At 53.2% G+C, this 14,359-nt stretch overlaps 1 protein-coding gene across 1 annotated transcript in view; it reads right to left on the bottom strand.

Moving 5' to 3' along the window:
• ADARB2 (adenosine deaminase, RNA specific B2 (inactive)) overlaps positions 1-14,359 on the bottom strand; it is a 240,173-nt gene that overhangs the window by 69,292 nt on the left and 156,522 nt on the right. Inside the window, exons 2-3 of the mRNA XM_018057337.1 lie at positions 3,533-3,619; positions 997-1,868 (exon numbers count right to left, since the gene is read on the bottom strand). Coding sequence (XP_017912826.1) covers positions 997-1,868; positions 3,533-3,619 — 959 coding nt within the window. The remainder of the gene's footprint in view (positions 1-996; positions 1,869-3,532; positions 3,620-14,359) is intronic.

Raw genomic sequence — 14,359 nt, 5'->3', positions numbered from 1 at the left:
ACGCTGGCTTCTGGCTGTGATCTGATAGGAGGGCTCCGTCCAGCACCCCTCCAGCACCCCGAGTCCACCTCTAGTGGACACATGACTTCCTGAGGCAAACAGTGGATTCTGTGTGAGGTGCCATGAGATGAGGATGCCCTGGTCTGGGCAGAGATTTACAAGTGCTGAGCTCTGACTAGGGACCTCGTGCAGACTGAGGGCCTTTAACTGCAAAGTCTTCTCTCCTACTGATGAGGAAGTGGATGAGGGGGACTTCTTGTGTCACCTCGGAGGGGACAATGCTCATAGATGAGGAGAAGGAGGAGGAGGCGGAGGAGGAGGCAGGAGAACAGGCCCCAATACCAGGACGGTGCTCAGGACGCCTCCCCTGTGCAGGGCTGAGCTCCGTGATGTGCCACGTGTTGTGGGCGAAAAGCCCCCGAGGCAGTGAGGGGCGGGTCCCCCTTGAGCTCCTCGCCCACCCAGCCCTCTGTTCCAGCAGAACTCCAGCCCCGGAATCAGAGACGCAGCCCAGACCTGCACCAAACTCACCAACTGCACAAAACATGCCAATCTGCACCGAACATGCCGATGGGCACCAAACAAACCAATGGGCACCGAACACGCTGACAGGCACTGAACATGCTGACCTGCATCAAACACGCCGACGGGCACTGAACACGCCAATGACGGGCTGTCCTGCTGTGCCGCCCTCTCGAGTGCAGGGAGCCCTCCCCCCACTGCCCTGTCCCTTGTGGTCAGCATCACTGTTGCCAAGACAGCTGGCTGCCCAGCTCTCCATCACCTTTGCCCAGTCCCCTGGCATTCCTTTCCTTCCCACATTTGCTTTCAGGCTCTCTGTCCCCAAATCCAAGCTCGGCTTCTGCATCAAGGCAGGAGGGGCAACATCTGCTTGTCTGGGAGGCATGGGGCCCCCCGCACATAGGGATGGAGCAGGGAGACCACCTGCTGCCCCCGCCCCGCTCCACCCCCTGGCAGCCACCCAAGGGCTCTCACCTGGGGCAGGAGGTGACTTCTACTCCTGCTGGGGACGTGGCTGGGCAGCCGGATGTCGAAGAGGGCCTGCAGGGCGGCCTGGGCGGCCTGGCCCTTGGCCAGCTTCTTGCTGCGTCCTGAGCCCTCGAACGTCCTCCCGTCCACGCTGACTGCCATGACGAAGCTCTGGGCTCGCCGCTTCTCAGGCTCTGAGAGGCACACATAGCGCAGGCCAGAGCGCAGCTCGTTCAACAGCACCACAGGGTTCCCTGTGCCGGGGGCCGTGGGCGCCCCCAGGCCCAGGCCCAGTGGGTGGCCCAGGAGCCGGCCCCGCTGGCAGGCCGTGGACAGGCACTCAGGGGTGGGGGGGCGGCGGCCTGGGAAGCCCTCGCTGGGAGATGCAGGCTCGAACCGCTGGAACAGGGCGTCGGGGAAGTCAGCCTGGTCGGAGGTGAAGTCAGGGGCCATGCCACCGGGGGCTGGGGGTGCCTGGCCAGCGTTGGGGAGCTGCACGAAGGAGCGGAGGGCCAGCTCGGCTGCCCGCATCTTGGCCTTCTTCTTGGTGGGCCCGGTGCCCTCGAAGGTGAGCCCGTTGACATCCACAGCCACGGCAAAGATGGGCGCGTGCACCGGGCCGGTCTGCGACACCATGCGGAACTGCAGGCCTGGTCGCAGCTCGTGCAGCTGCACCAGTGCATTCTTGGGTGCTACGGACCATGAGAGCCGCCGCCACAGCAGCCTCAGGGGACACAGGTGCCCGCCGTTGCCCTCCTCCAGTGGCCGCTTCCTCTTCAGGCCGGGCGTGCCCCCTCGGGTCCTGTCCCCGGCTGGTGGTGGCCTGGCCTCCAGGTTGCTCACATTGCGGTTCTCCTTGACATCGGCGCTGCTGGTACCTGGAGGGGAAACAGACCGTGTGACCCAGGGCTGTGGGGACTGTGGGTCCTGCTGCTGACGATCCCTCTCAGCACTTGGGCCAAGAGGCGGGAATAACCCGCACTTTCCCAAACTGGAGGTAAAGATGGAGAGAGTAACAGCTCAACCCTGGGAGCCCACAGCAGAGTGCTCAGAAATTCTCTGGGAGCTCTCCATGTTCTTACTGATCTCCCAGATGTGGGATGGGGGAGGCAGTGTGTGTGATCAAAGCGGCTGGTGTGGCAGCCGCCTTCTGAATCTCTCAGGAGAAGATTTATCTTGGAGGAACCACCCGGCAGGCCCAGCTTGCCCTCCTCCTGGCCTGAGATCGCGTCCACACCCTCTGGTCATCATCCTAGCTCTGTCAGCCTCAAAGTTTAAAGTGAGTCGGGCAGATCCAAGCGTGGAGGAAGACCCCACCCAAGTTGATCGGTAATTAATAAAGGCTGGTAGAAGTGCAGTCTGCCAGGATGTCCTGATACATGCTCTGGGGGTGATGCCACTCATGTTTTCTGCACACGGGCAGATTAGGGGTTCAGCTCCCCCCAACACGGCCTCCCAACTAGGCTGCATGATGTCAGGGAAGCTGCAGGGCAGGACAGTGGTCATTCTGTGGCTCTGGGTCAAACAGGTGAGAGGTCAAAGTCCCCCACGACCACAGTGAGTGTGTGTGATCTTGGGCAGCCCCTCCACCTGCCTCAACTCCATTTTCTTAAGATGGAAACTGGGTTTGGCAGCTCTTGCCTCAGAGGTTACTGTGAAGTTGAGCTGGGGGACATGTGTAAAGGACAAGACCCCTGACACAGAGCAGAGTCAGATGCAGTTCTGAAAACAGCAGGAAAGGGCAGGCAGACACTGGTAGGTCTGTCCAGGCCAACTCCCCTGCTTATTTCAGGAGCTGGGGTTCCCGATGAATTTCCTGGAAATTCCAGGACCCCCAGAAAAGAGGGCTAGAGTGCTTCCGCCCCCAGAAAGCCTGGCCCTGCGCCCGTTCCGAGACCAGGCCTGGGGACCCCCACGATGAACCCGTAGACACACCCATTGCTCCTTGGTCACCTACCCAAGAGCCTCAGTGGCCATCAGCATGCCACCTGCTCCCACAAGCACATGCCTGACTCTGGCTACAAAGGTGGCCACCTGTCAGATAACACTGAAATGCAAGATGTGTTCTGGTTGTGTGGACCATCTCACCCTCCACGCTTTCCTGCCTCAAGCTAGAGGGGTGCCCTGCCCGGCACACGCACCCAACGCTCCCTCCCCTCACGGCCATCCGCTCTGGTCTCCTCGGCTGGTGCGCTGTCCAGATCTGCGGCCCCCCTGCTCCCCCCTCCCCCCGCCCTGATGTCTCTCCAGTTTCGCAGGCCAAATGCAGTTTCAGCAGCAGGCACCCGTCCAGCTTTTTCCTTGTTAAATAACTGGACATATTGTTCAAAGAGGCTGTGTTCACTTTCCTTTCTCTTTTTGGTTTGGAGGGAAAAGCAAAGAAAAGAGAGGAGGGATGGTCCAAGAGAACTAGTATCTTTTCTTGCAATGCCTGGAGTTCTCAGTCACATGGTCACTGCCTGGATTTCCTACCACTGTTGGGGTGGGGGTGGGATCCCAGGTGGGGGGCTGGGACCCCGGCTCTGGGGAAGGAGCTGCTTACTGAGGTTGTCCTCATCCTCTGCGTGCGTGGCCCCAGGGTTCAGGCGTTTGAAGGGAGCGATGAAGGCTGACAACATGCTCACTTTGTCTGGAAAGAAAAGAACAGGAAATGCACTTTTGACACCAAGTCTCAGGAAAACTCATTGCTTTCACGTATTCTCATTACTGGGGATTTGGACATGGGAAGTTGAAAGTTCATTTTGGTTTTAGCCTCTTTATTTTGGTTTAGTCTTTTATTGAATTTCGGACAGCATTTTATCAAATTCCCCTCTCCATTCAATATTAAACTTTATGATCTCCATCTTTCTTATTTTCTTATTTTTGGCGTCTCCATGTCCCTCAAAACCAGAAGTCTTCACCTGCACACCGAGGTTAGTTCAGAGAGAAGCGAGGCAGACTGAGAGCTGTCTCAGCTAAACAAGTGTCCTGCAAACAGAGCCGCGACCCTCCTCCCTGGAGGTGGAGACCTTGCTCTGTGGACTGGAAGTGAGTGAAAAAAAAGGACTTCTCAAAACTGTAACAAATACTCGATGTGTGTTTGAGCAGAAGATGACGGGACAGGAGGAGGGAGCAGGGCTGAGGGCGTGGAGGGTCCCTTGAAGTGGGAGCGGTTATTGAGTGTTGAGAGGAGCTCGGGAGCCCCCCCGCCTGCAGCCCTAGAGGTGGTCTTGGCTGCAGACTCCCCTGGGGGCAGCACAGAGAGCAACTTGAACCCAGGACGAGCTGGCGCTTGGGACCAACAGGCTCAGCTATTCCCTCTAAACGGAGGCCAAGGGCTGAAATAAGAGAATGACTGAGGAAGGGACCAAAAGGAACCTATTTCAGAACCCTGACCCCGACCATAAGTGAGTCCACAGGAGAACTCAGCCCTGATGTCCCCAGAGCTCCTCTGCTCAGACCCTCAGGGCTGCAGTGTTCCTGACTTTCCACATGACCTTAGGAAACTGCATGTTCTTAGGAAACCATGGATGGAAGCATGCAGCTGCTCATTCCGTGTCAGAGGTCACCGCAAGGTCACCCCTGCCCTTCCTGCTGGCTGGGGGTTCCAGGGCCCCCGTCAGGGACACTTTCTGCATCCTCCGTGCCTGGTGCTGCCTTGTGCCTGCTCTGTGCTCAGACAAGAGCCCCGCTCCGGGCACAGCTCCGCAATCTTCTGTGGAAACCTCAGCTGTGCTGCCAACTCCAGACCCAGGCCTGGAACTTTCTCTTTCTCTTTCTGTTCTGAGCCTGCTTTCTCTTTAGCTGGGCTTTCCAGAGGCCAGGGCAGTTCACGCTGAAATTCATTCAGGAGCCTGTTAACAGCTGTTGTTTCCAGCAGGGACAGGCAACAATATAATGCTCACTCAGAGAACAATAAATAACTCAAATACAGGAGGTTGCTCCCTCTTCATTCTACTGAACAAGAGGAATCAGCCAGGGAAGTCCCCGCTCCCACCCTTGCGGCTGTGCCAATTGTGTGGGAATGAAATCTCTTCTTGAGTTAAAATTTCATTAAAGGAGCCCAGTAATATTCCAGAATGAGTGTGAATCTCAAATGATTTAGTCTGGAACATTTTGAAATGAAATTACAATTTTCTAATAAACAGGGCTCCCAGCCAGACACCCACAAAACACACCAAGCCGTTTCAGAGCTCACCTTAGACAAACTATGAAATACTTAGAGATGGTTTTCCATCCATCAGAGTCCTCCATTTCTAGGGTGGCCAGAGTTGTCAAATAAAAATTCAAGACATCTAGTGTAGACTGAGTTTTGGATACATGAGAGATATTTTTCTGTGTACATCTCTATAATATTGTGTGGGACATATACACACTACAAAAATTATTATTTATCTGAAATGCAAATTTAAGGCAAAAGACTTGAATAAACATTTCTACAGGGAAAATGCACAAATGGCCAACAAGCACGTGAACAGATATTCAACATCATCAGGGAAACGGAAATCAGAACTAGGGTGAGACAGCCTCTCACACATGTTAGGCTGGCTGCTATTAAAAAAACCAAGAAAATAATACATGTGGGTGAGGATGTGTAGAAATCAGAACGCAGTGCACCGCTGGTGGGAGTGTAAAACAGTGCAGCCACTGGGAAGCCCTATTTCCACTCAGGTGTAGATCCAGAAGAATCGACAGGGGGATTCAAAGAGATACAGCACACCCATGTGCAAAGCAGTGTGACGCACAGCAGCCAAATGGGGAGGAAACCCAAGTGTAGATGGACGGATGGATGGATGTGGTCTGTACACACAAGGGAACATTATTCATCCTTGAATTGGAAGGCGATTCTGACGCAGGCTACAGCATGGTGAACCTTGGGGGCATGGTGCTAACCAAGGAAGCCAGCCACAAAAGGACAAAAGCAGCGTGACCACTTCTGTGAGGCCCCTAGAGACGTATAAATCACTGAGACATGGGGGAGGATGGCCCCTGGGGGCTGGAGGAGGGAAACGGGGCTGGTCAGTGAGTGAAGACAGAGCCCAGCTTGAGGAAAGGAGGAAGCTGGACGTGGAGGTGGTGGTGGCTGCATAGCATAGAGACGTATTTAACCTCAGTGAGCTACATGCTGGAGCACGGGTAATACTGCACCTTTTTTATTTTGTATGTTTTACTACAATTAAAAAAATAAAACGCAATTCAGGTTTAACTGCACATCCTGTGGATTTTTTGGTAACGCTAGCCCTTCATTGGTCCACTCCTCTGGTGTGATGGGTTTGGATTTCAGGCCGGCTGAAACCAGGCAGACAAGCCAGGCAGAAAGCCTCAGAGATGCTGAGTCAGCCCACCAGACTCTGGGTACCGCCTCTCGTGGGATGCTTCAGGAGGGAGAAGCAGTTACCCTGATAGCACGTGTACTCTCGGTGGGAAACAGCGACTCCTGGAAGGACACACAGAGTCTTCTTTTTTTATCACAGTGCACAGCTTGTGGGATCTTAGTTCCCCAACCAGGGATCAAAGTGCTGTGAAAGCGCAGAGTCCTAGCCACTGGATGCTAGGGAAGTTCCTCAGACTGAGTCTTTAGAAGGTCATTAGGGAAAAGGGTGAGGAACTGCATTTTCTATTGAGAAAAATTCCAAGACAAATGATTTGCTGTTGGTGGCTTCTTTGTGGTTGTTTCCTGCACACAGGCCTGTTGAGGCATCTACTTCTGCAGGTTCCCGGCGAGCAGAGCCCCAGTGCCCAGCTGCTTCTGTCTCTGTGTCTCTCACAGCCGTTTGAAAACCCGGCTGCATGCAGGTCGCAGACTGATGGAAAATAGAGGCCTTGCTTTTGTTCCTCTCAGTTCTGGATGGTTTGGGTCCGCTGAGAGTAGCGGGGAAACAGGGCTCCCGGCCTCTCACTGGGGAGTCAGAGAGGGGAGGGGGCCTTTTTCCCGGGAAAGCAGCTGAACAGCTGGGTATCCCTGCCTGCGGATGGGTCTGTGGCTCTCAGCTCAGGCCTGGCGTCCCTGTGAACCAGCCGGACGTTGTTCTGTGTAAGAGGTCCCTGTGAGGACAGCATGCAGGCCAGCCTCCAGCCAGGAGTGATTTGGGGGTATGTTCAGGTCATTAGTATAATGGCATTTTCAATGAGCTACATGGAATGAATGATCCAGGAGATTTGTATTATAAACCTTATTACTCAGTGCAAACAACTGCAAAATAAATGGCTTTGGCCCGTGTTGAAGTGATTTCGTGTGTTTTTGGAGCACGTGTGGGACAGAAGCCACTTCCTGGAAATGCATGAGATCACGTTGGTTGAGAATATTGATAATGAAGAAGAAATACAATTTGGTGATGACATAAAGATAGAAAAATGGAACAAAATGGAACAAAGTGGATAGTTCAGAATAGAATCATACTTGTGTGATCAACCGAACTTCAACAAAGGTCTGAGTCTCTCGTTGGGGTGAAAGAAAGTCTTTTTAACAAGAAGTGCTGAAAAACTATACACCATCTTGGAAAAAAGTGAATTCTGATCTCTATCTTATATCATAATGAAAATGGTCACAAGATCAATGAAATATATATTCCTTCAAGAATGCATTCATTTATTCATATATATTCGTTCAAGATGAAACCTGAGCCAGAGCATTTGCAGAAATGTTACTCGAGGCAGCTCTCATTGGGAAGCATCCCAAGGGCCTGGTAACATAAGGATGTGAACATGGACTGTTTTAAATTCTTATTGTGGCTGAGATCAACAATAACAAGGATTGAGGATTAAGATACATTATGACACAGATGAATCTCTAGAACATCATGTTGTGCAAAAACCCAGGCTTAAAAGACAAGGTTCCTTGTGATCCCAGAAAAGGCACAGCCCCCCTTGGCAATGAGTCACGCAGAGGTCACACACAGGTTACACTAGGGCCAGGGAGGCTGGCTGGAAGGGCGAGGGTCTTTCTGGGAGCATGAAACCTCCCACGTGTAGTCAGAGACGTGTGTTACACGGGTGTGCATTGCCCCTGGACTGTGACACACACACTTTGTGCATTTCTTTGTGTGCAAATTATATCTCAATTATTTAAAAATAATAAAAGATACAAAATGTGACTGGACAGGAAACTAAACGCTGAGAAGTGAGCATCAGCATGATTTACTCCAGGAAGGAGAAGCCCGAGGTGACAGATATTAAAGTGAACTGTATGTGCAGTCAGGCCTCCTAGTCAGGGCTTGGGGTTTTCGCTTTCTCTTTTGCTTACTTTGTAGATTTGGAAGCTCAAATTCATTTAAAGGGCTTTAAGAAGACAAGGCCAAAGAAAAGGCCCTTTGGGGCTGTCCTCGGACACATGAACACAGAGGGAGAACGAGCCCGTGTGAGTGGATGGTTAGGAGCGTCAGGCCCTGTCACATGCCCTGCAGCCGTGGAGCCTCAGTTTACCCACGAGGACTGAGGAGTCGTGCAAAGGTCCAAGGGTTTGGACCATGCTGTTGTGAACTCTGTGTTTGCTTTCACAGACTGTTTTGTTTATCAACAGTTTATGAAACAATTTTTACCAATTAAGATGAAAATTTAGGAAAAACCCTTTGGGGCAGGAGTCCATGTCAGTTACTTGGAAAATCTACCCATATGAAAGAACATGTTTGCTGGAACAAACATGTTACTTTTTGTTTTTGCTAAAAACCATAATTGCTAAAATGCCTGCTGATTTGATCTTTTCCTCTGCCTCCTGAGAAGCACTAAATAGTTCACAGGTTATTTTTAAAAATGAGATCAGTTCAGCACTTTGTCCTGCCCTATTTCAGCCATTTGGAGTGAGGTTTCTGCTCTGTCCTTGGCGTCCATGGGCCACACGCGGCCACGTCCGCACAGCTCGGCGACAGCTGGAAGCGTCAGAGCATGGTCAGCACCTTCGGGCTATAAACCCAGCTCTTTCTGTGCTCCCTCCTTGTGTTTCCTCTTCCCCAGACTTGCTCTGACAGACGGCCCCCAGGCCTGACCCACTTTCCTTCCTGCCATGGCTGCTCCCCCAGCACAGGTGTGTCACAAACTGATGCTTCTATCCAAACAGAGACGAGGACAAGCCTGAGCAGGCGGGCTGCCCAGGAAGCCAGAGAACAATTAACCTCCGTGCAGGCAGTAGCGGGGAGGCAAGACGTCTCTCGCTGATTTTCAGGAACGTGAATTTTAAGAGACTGTTCAAGCTGCCATCTCTGAGCTGGGAGTTCAGGCAGAGAAAGATTCTGGGCCTGTGACACGAGAGGGTCTGCTTCTCACCAGCTGGGCTCAGTTGGTAATGCCCAGAGGATAAGATCATGAGCTTGGTCTTGAAAGTGGCAGCCAGCCTGTCTGTTCCTCATTCACTGTATTGACTGAATGGTGTCCTCCCCAAATTCATGGAAGTCCTGACCCCTAGGACTCAGAATGTGACCACACTGGGAGATGGGCCTATAAGAGGTGATGAAGGTACAGTGAGGCCGTGAGGGTGGGTCGTGATCCCCTGTGACCGGGATGAGGAGATGAGGATAGACGCTCATGGAGGAACGGCTGCATGAGGACACAGGGAGAAGGCGGTGTCCACGTGTCCAGGGCAGAGGCCTCGGGAGGACGGGCCTGCCCACACCTGACCTCCAGCCACTGGGCACACTAACATATTCACTCAGCAGATCTTTATCGAATGCAAGTTAGTTGCTCCCAGAATCAATACTGATGCCAAGAAGGAACAGTGTGAGGAGCCTGTCCTGTCCAGGGGGCCCAAGGAGGTGGGGGAAACAGCATCTCACTGGGGGTGACCTGACCACTAATGACAGCACCTACCCTTTAGGGTAGGCCCCAGAGCCAAGCGTTCTTATGTTGAAAGGTGAGTCTGGGCTGGGTCAGAGGGGTGGGGGCCAGGCCGGCTGAGGGCCCCTGTGCATAGGCTCTGGGCAGTTCTGGAACTTGGCATCTAGGTCTGGGTGGACCCCTCCACTGTGGGCCTGGAGCCTTGGTTCTGAACTGGGGGCCCAGGGGGCCTGAGGGCAGCAAACATAAAAGTTCTGGATGGTGAGTGGGGGGAAGGAAAAAAGGGGGAAGGGGAGAAGGGGTAGGGGAGAAGAAGGGCAGGACAGGAATCTCATCCAAGACAGTCTGAGGCCCGGACATAGGTCCCCAGTGTCCCCGCACTCGCTTGCCCCCCACATTTTCATCAGGTCCAACTACACCTGCATTATTTTGGGAAGAGGGGGAGGGGCACCTGAAACCACACCAGCTCCCCCTAGATCTTGCTCTGCACTTCACACGAACAGTGGGCTCGAAGGACTGACAAGTGACTGACAGGGACTCTTGGCAAGAAAGTGCATCTAAATTAAAAAAAGAAATCCTCATCTAAAGGTGTGTGTTCGCACTGCACCCAGGCTTGTGTAGAGTCTGAGGTGTGTATTCACACTGGGATCAGGCCTGTGTGGAGTCCGCGTTCTCCTCTTGACGCTCTGTTGTGACCAGCACACGGGTCAGTGTAGACGTTACTGGTGATGGAGGAGGCAGAGGTCGTCCAGCGAGATTACCATGTCTGTTGTGTGGCACAGCCCAGCACTGCCCAGATTTGGGGGCAGGCCTGAACACGGGAATAGGAGACACGAGTGGAAAAGGGGGCGAGTGTTGGGGCAGATGGGCTGTGGGCACACGCCTCTGGGCGCTCTCGGGCAGGGTCTGGATGGGGTGGCTCCGGCACCGACAAGGCCTAGGGGCCCGGGCTGCCTGATGGGCGGCTCCTGGCTCCTTTGGAGCATGAGGCCATTTACAGAACGACACACTGCTTGTGAAATATTAGTTTCTTATTACTTCTAGTGAGCAGCAGACTGGGTGGAAAGCAGTGTGGTAGATGGATTTTCTATAAGATGGGCCACGTGTGTGTTCTCTCTTAGATGCCATGAAAATCAATCTGCAACCTGGTTCAGGCTGGTAAAATTAGATCTAAAACTATTTAATTCTGTTTCAAGAGTGTCTTCCCATCTGATGCCTGGCCTACGGACACACAGTGATAAAACACCCTGAGTTATTGGCGGCTGCGTGCTCGTCTGTCTGGGGGAGACGCACCAGGTGTTACAACGGCCGGATACCGGGACACAGTGCGAGTCCCCCATCCCTGTGAGGCTCATTTTAATGCTCTTATTCTGCATTTGGCTCAGTTTGGTAGTAAGATGTGGCAAATGCATGTTTTTAATTTGCCTGAAGACCTGTTTCCGTGTATTTGGAGTCAAGCCCCACGATACAGAGTAACCGTTTGGGGCAGGCTGTTGGGAGCTGGAGTGACACTCAAACACAGGGATGGGGCGTGGATTCGCACCACTGCTTTTTCAGTTGGAAGCTTCTCTATGTGGGGGCTCTTATGAGAACTACAGAATCGAGGGTTTCCATGGTTGCCTCATCAGGCACTAGCCTTGCCGACAAACACCTCTCGTGGCTCCTGCTGGCAGGAGAGCCCGTGTTACTCTGTGCTGAGACCCAGGCCCTCCCAGGGCTCCGTGTGTCACGCGTGGAGCTTCAGCAGCGCTGGCCTCAGGCCTGCACCTCCTCCTCGGCTCCTTGGCTCCTGTGGAGCTCCCGTCCTAGTGGTGCTGGTTGGAGACGAGCGAGGGGCAGTGTCACAGCCCCAGCTGCCCATGTGTCTGGGGTCTGGTTGCCCTTGGGGCTCAGAGAGAACTGGGCACCATGCCCCTTCTGGAGCTCGGAGGCTGGGGGCACCCCGGATGAGGTGCCTTCCTGCTGACCGGCTCCTGCTTCTCTGTACCTTCCTTATGACAACCTCCTAAGTTGCATTTAAACAAAATGTAAGCATATTGTTTCAACACGAGGACAAACAGGAGGCAAACCCTTTCTTTGAACCAAGCCAGTTCAAGGACACCCCTGGATCATGGCTGTGTGGACACTGTAGCTCATGGTCATTGTGTCTGGGACCTGAGAGTTTGCGTGCCAGGCGCCTGACCAAGGAGCTTCCTTGAGGCCGGCCAGCTCCTGGGGACACGTCTCTGAGTGTGTGGGCCCTTCTTCTGTGACATGCTCGGGAGTGATAATGGTCTGTGTGTCTGGTCCCCAGGCAGTAAGCTGACAGCCTGCCCTTGAGTCTCGAGATGACCAATAATGCCACAAAGACAGAGCCACCCCCTGCCCCCACGGGCTGTCATTGCACTGCTGGCATGCATCAGAGTGGCAAGGACAGAGCCAGGCCAGGGCACTGGGATGCACGACACCACTCTGGTCACCCATGCGCCTGGTGAAAACATGTCATCGCAGGACTCAGAGATCCGCTCTCTAGCTGCCGCAGTGTGGGCCTTGGGGGCAGCATTGAGAGCTGTGAGCCGCCCAGGACCTGGCGTCTGCCCCACTTGCCGAGACAGACTTGGCTGATTCAGGAAAATCCATGGACCTAAAGGATGCTGACCAGACCCCCAGAGGCTAAGTGATGGACAGTGGTTCTGAAATCCCCAAATCTGAGCTGGAAAGAAATATATTAGGACCATCTCTCTCATCCCCAAGGAAGCAGTAGATTAAGCCCTGGAGCAGATCTTTTCTACTGGTTCTTCTCACTAAAATTGTTCAAGAACTTGCTGAACCCTACCTCTCTTTTTGCCCACATTAAGCTAAATCTCAGGTGGAAGCTTCCTACATACAAGTCCTGGCATTAAAGCTGAGTGGGGCTGCAGAGCCCCTGACCTGCCTCCTCCATCCCCGGGGAGCCTTCCTACCTGCTCCCGGCAGGTCCTCAGAGACCCTGGGTACAGCACGAGTTGATTGAGGACAGCCCCCAACCTCCTACCCAGCCCAGGGTCTGTAACAGGCTTGATGCTGCTTATTTGGGTGTTACTGGTATCGACTATGTCTCAAGAAGAAGAAGTAAAACATCAATTTTCTGTATCACCTCAACTAACACTCGGGGCAGTTGTTAGCTGCTAGTATTGCCTCCTTCTCATCAATAAGAAAACCAAGGCAAGGAAGGATTACATGATTTGCTCACACTCACACTCAGGCTCTGACTCACGGCTTCTGCAGAGCAACCATGTCTGCAGAGTCCTCAGCCCACAGACCCTGCGAATTGTGAGTTCTGGGGAAATGCAAGGGCTGTTCCCAGGGCTGTGAAAGTGCCTGCATACTGCAAGTGTCACCTGTATGCTCAACAGAATCAATTCTGCAGCAACAGCTATTGTTTTTCTGCTTTGTCAGAAACACAACATTGTAAGTCAACAATGCTTCAATAAAAAAGTCATGGCCAGTGATGGGGACCAGGTCACCAGGGTGGGACCCTGGGTGGAGAAAAGATGGGCTCAGTACCACCTGGGACTTGCCTTCAGAAAAGCAGAAGAGTAGAGTCTGTTGCTTCATTGCTGCTAGTGCCGTTTCTCTACGTAAATTCTCTAAAACTCCTGTTTAGAACAATTTTTTCTTGGAACTGACTTAGAAACATGACAGAAGTAGAGCCTTCAACAGGGCTGACACCTTTGTTTCTACTTTGTCCTGGTTGAGTTACCAGGAATTTTGAGGAGGACTCTTGTTTCTGAGAAATTGTCAAGGACTCCATGCAGGTGTTTGGGGTGAAGGCAACAATTGAGATGCAGGTGCCCGGTCGAGCGCCCTTCTCTCAGCGAGCCCAGTGCCTCCCGTGAGCTGGGATACCTGGCGGGGGGGGGGGTGGTTCCTCCATGGGGGTCAGGCCTAGGGCAGCCCTTGGGCCTTCAAGCAAAATTGCAAAACATCCTCAAGAGCTGGGCTTGTCCACTGCCGCCTGGACCACGCAAGTGTGCTGAGAAGGGAGATGGGAAACATTTGCTGGAAGGAGAGTTTGCTGAACAAATGAATTTAAAATATCTGTGAGCAAATCTAAGCCAACTTGAGTTTAGCTCTGTGGGTTTGGGACTCTGCTCCTGCTTCAAAATTGTTCTTTTTTCTTTAGAGCTATTTCATCTATAAATTCAAAACTGTCCAAAACAGTAGAATGTACTTCTGAGCCCATGCACAAAGACCCCAGAAGGGCTGCTACCCGAGTGAATGTGGGCAGACCCAATGGTAGTGACCTGTGCACGCATCCTGGAAGGGTCTGGAGGCTCTGGTGTGGGGCAGTGTTAGTGCGCCCAGCTCTAGCTCTGGGCAGGTCCACTGGTCCCCAGGAGATGTGGGCATAGCTCTTGGTCCCACTGTGGAGCCATGCCCCGCCTCAGCCCCTGGGAGCCGGTCACCCTCTGCGCCTTCATTTTCTCCCCTTGCTACAGAAGGAGCAGCTTCCCATGAGTTATCATGAGCATCACTATGGCAACCGCATCCAGGGGCAGGCCTCTTGGGGACGCTGATAGTCCCTTTCCGCCCCAAGCCTGTCCCGCTTCTCCTCACTTGGGACCCACTCCACAGACAGCGGGACCAGAGCCTACAGGAGGGC

The sequence above is a fragment of the Capra hircus genome, chromosome 13 (assembly GCF_001704415.2).
Source record: "Capra hircus breed San Clemente chromosome 13, ASM170441v1, whole genome shotgun sequence".
NCBI classification, from domain to species: Eukaryota; Metazoa; Chordata; class Mammalia; order Artiodactyla; family Bovidae; genus Capra; species Capra hircus.
The sequence above is the reverse complement of the archived record's forward strand: the minus strand, read 5'-3'. Positions and strand labels throughout refer to the sequence as shown.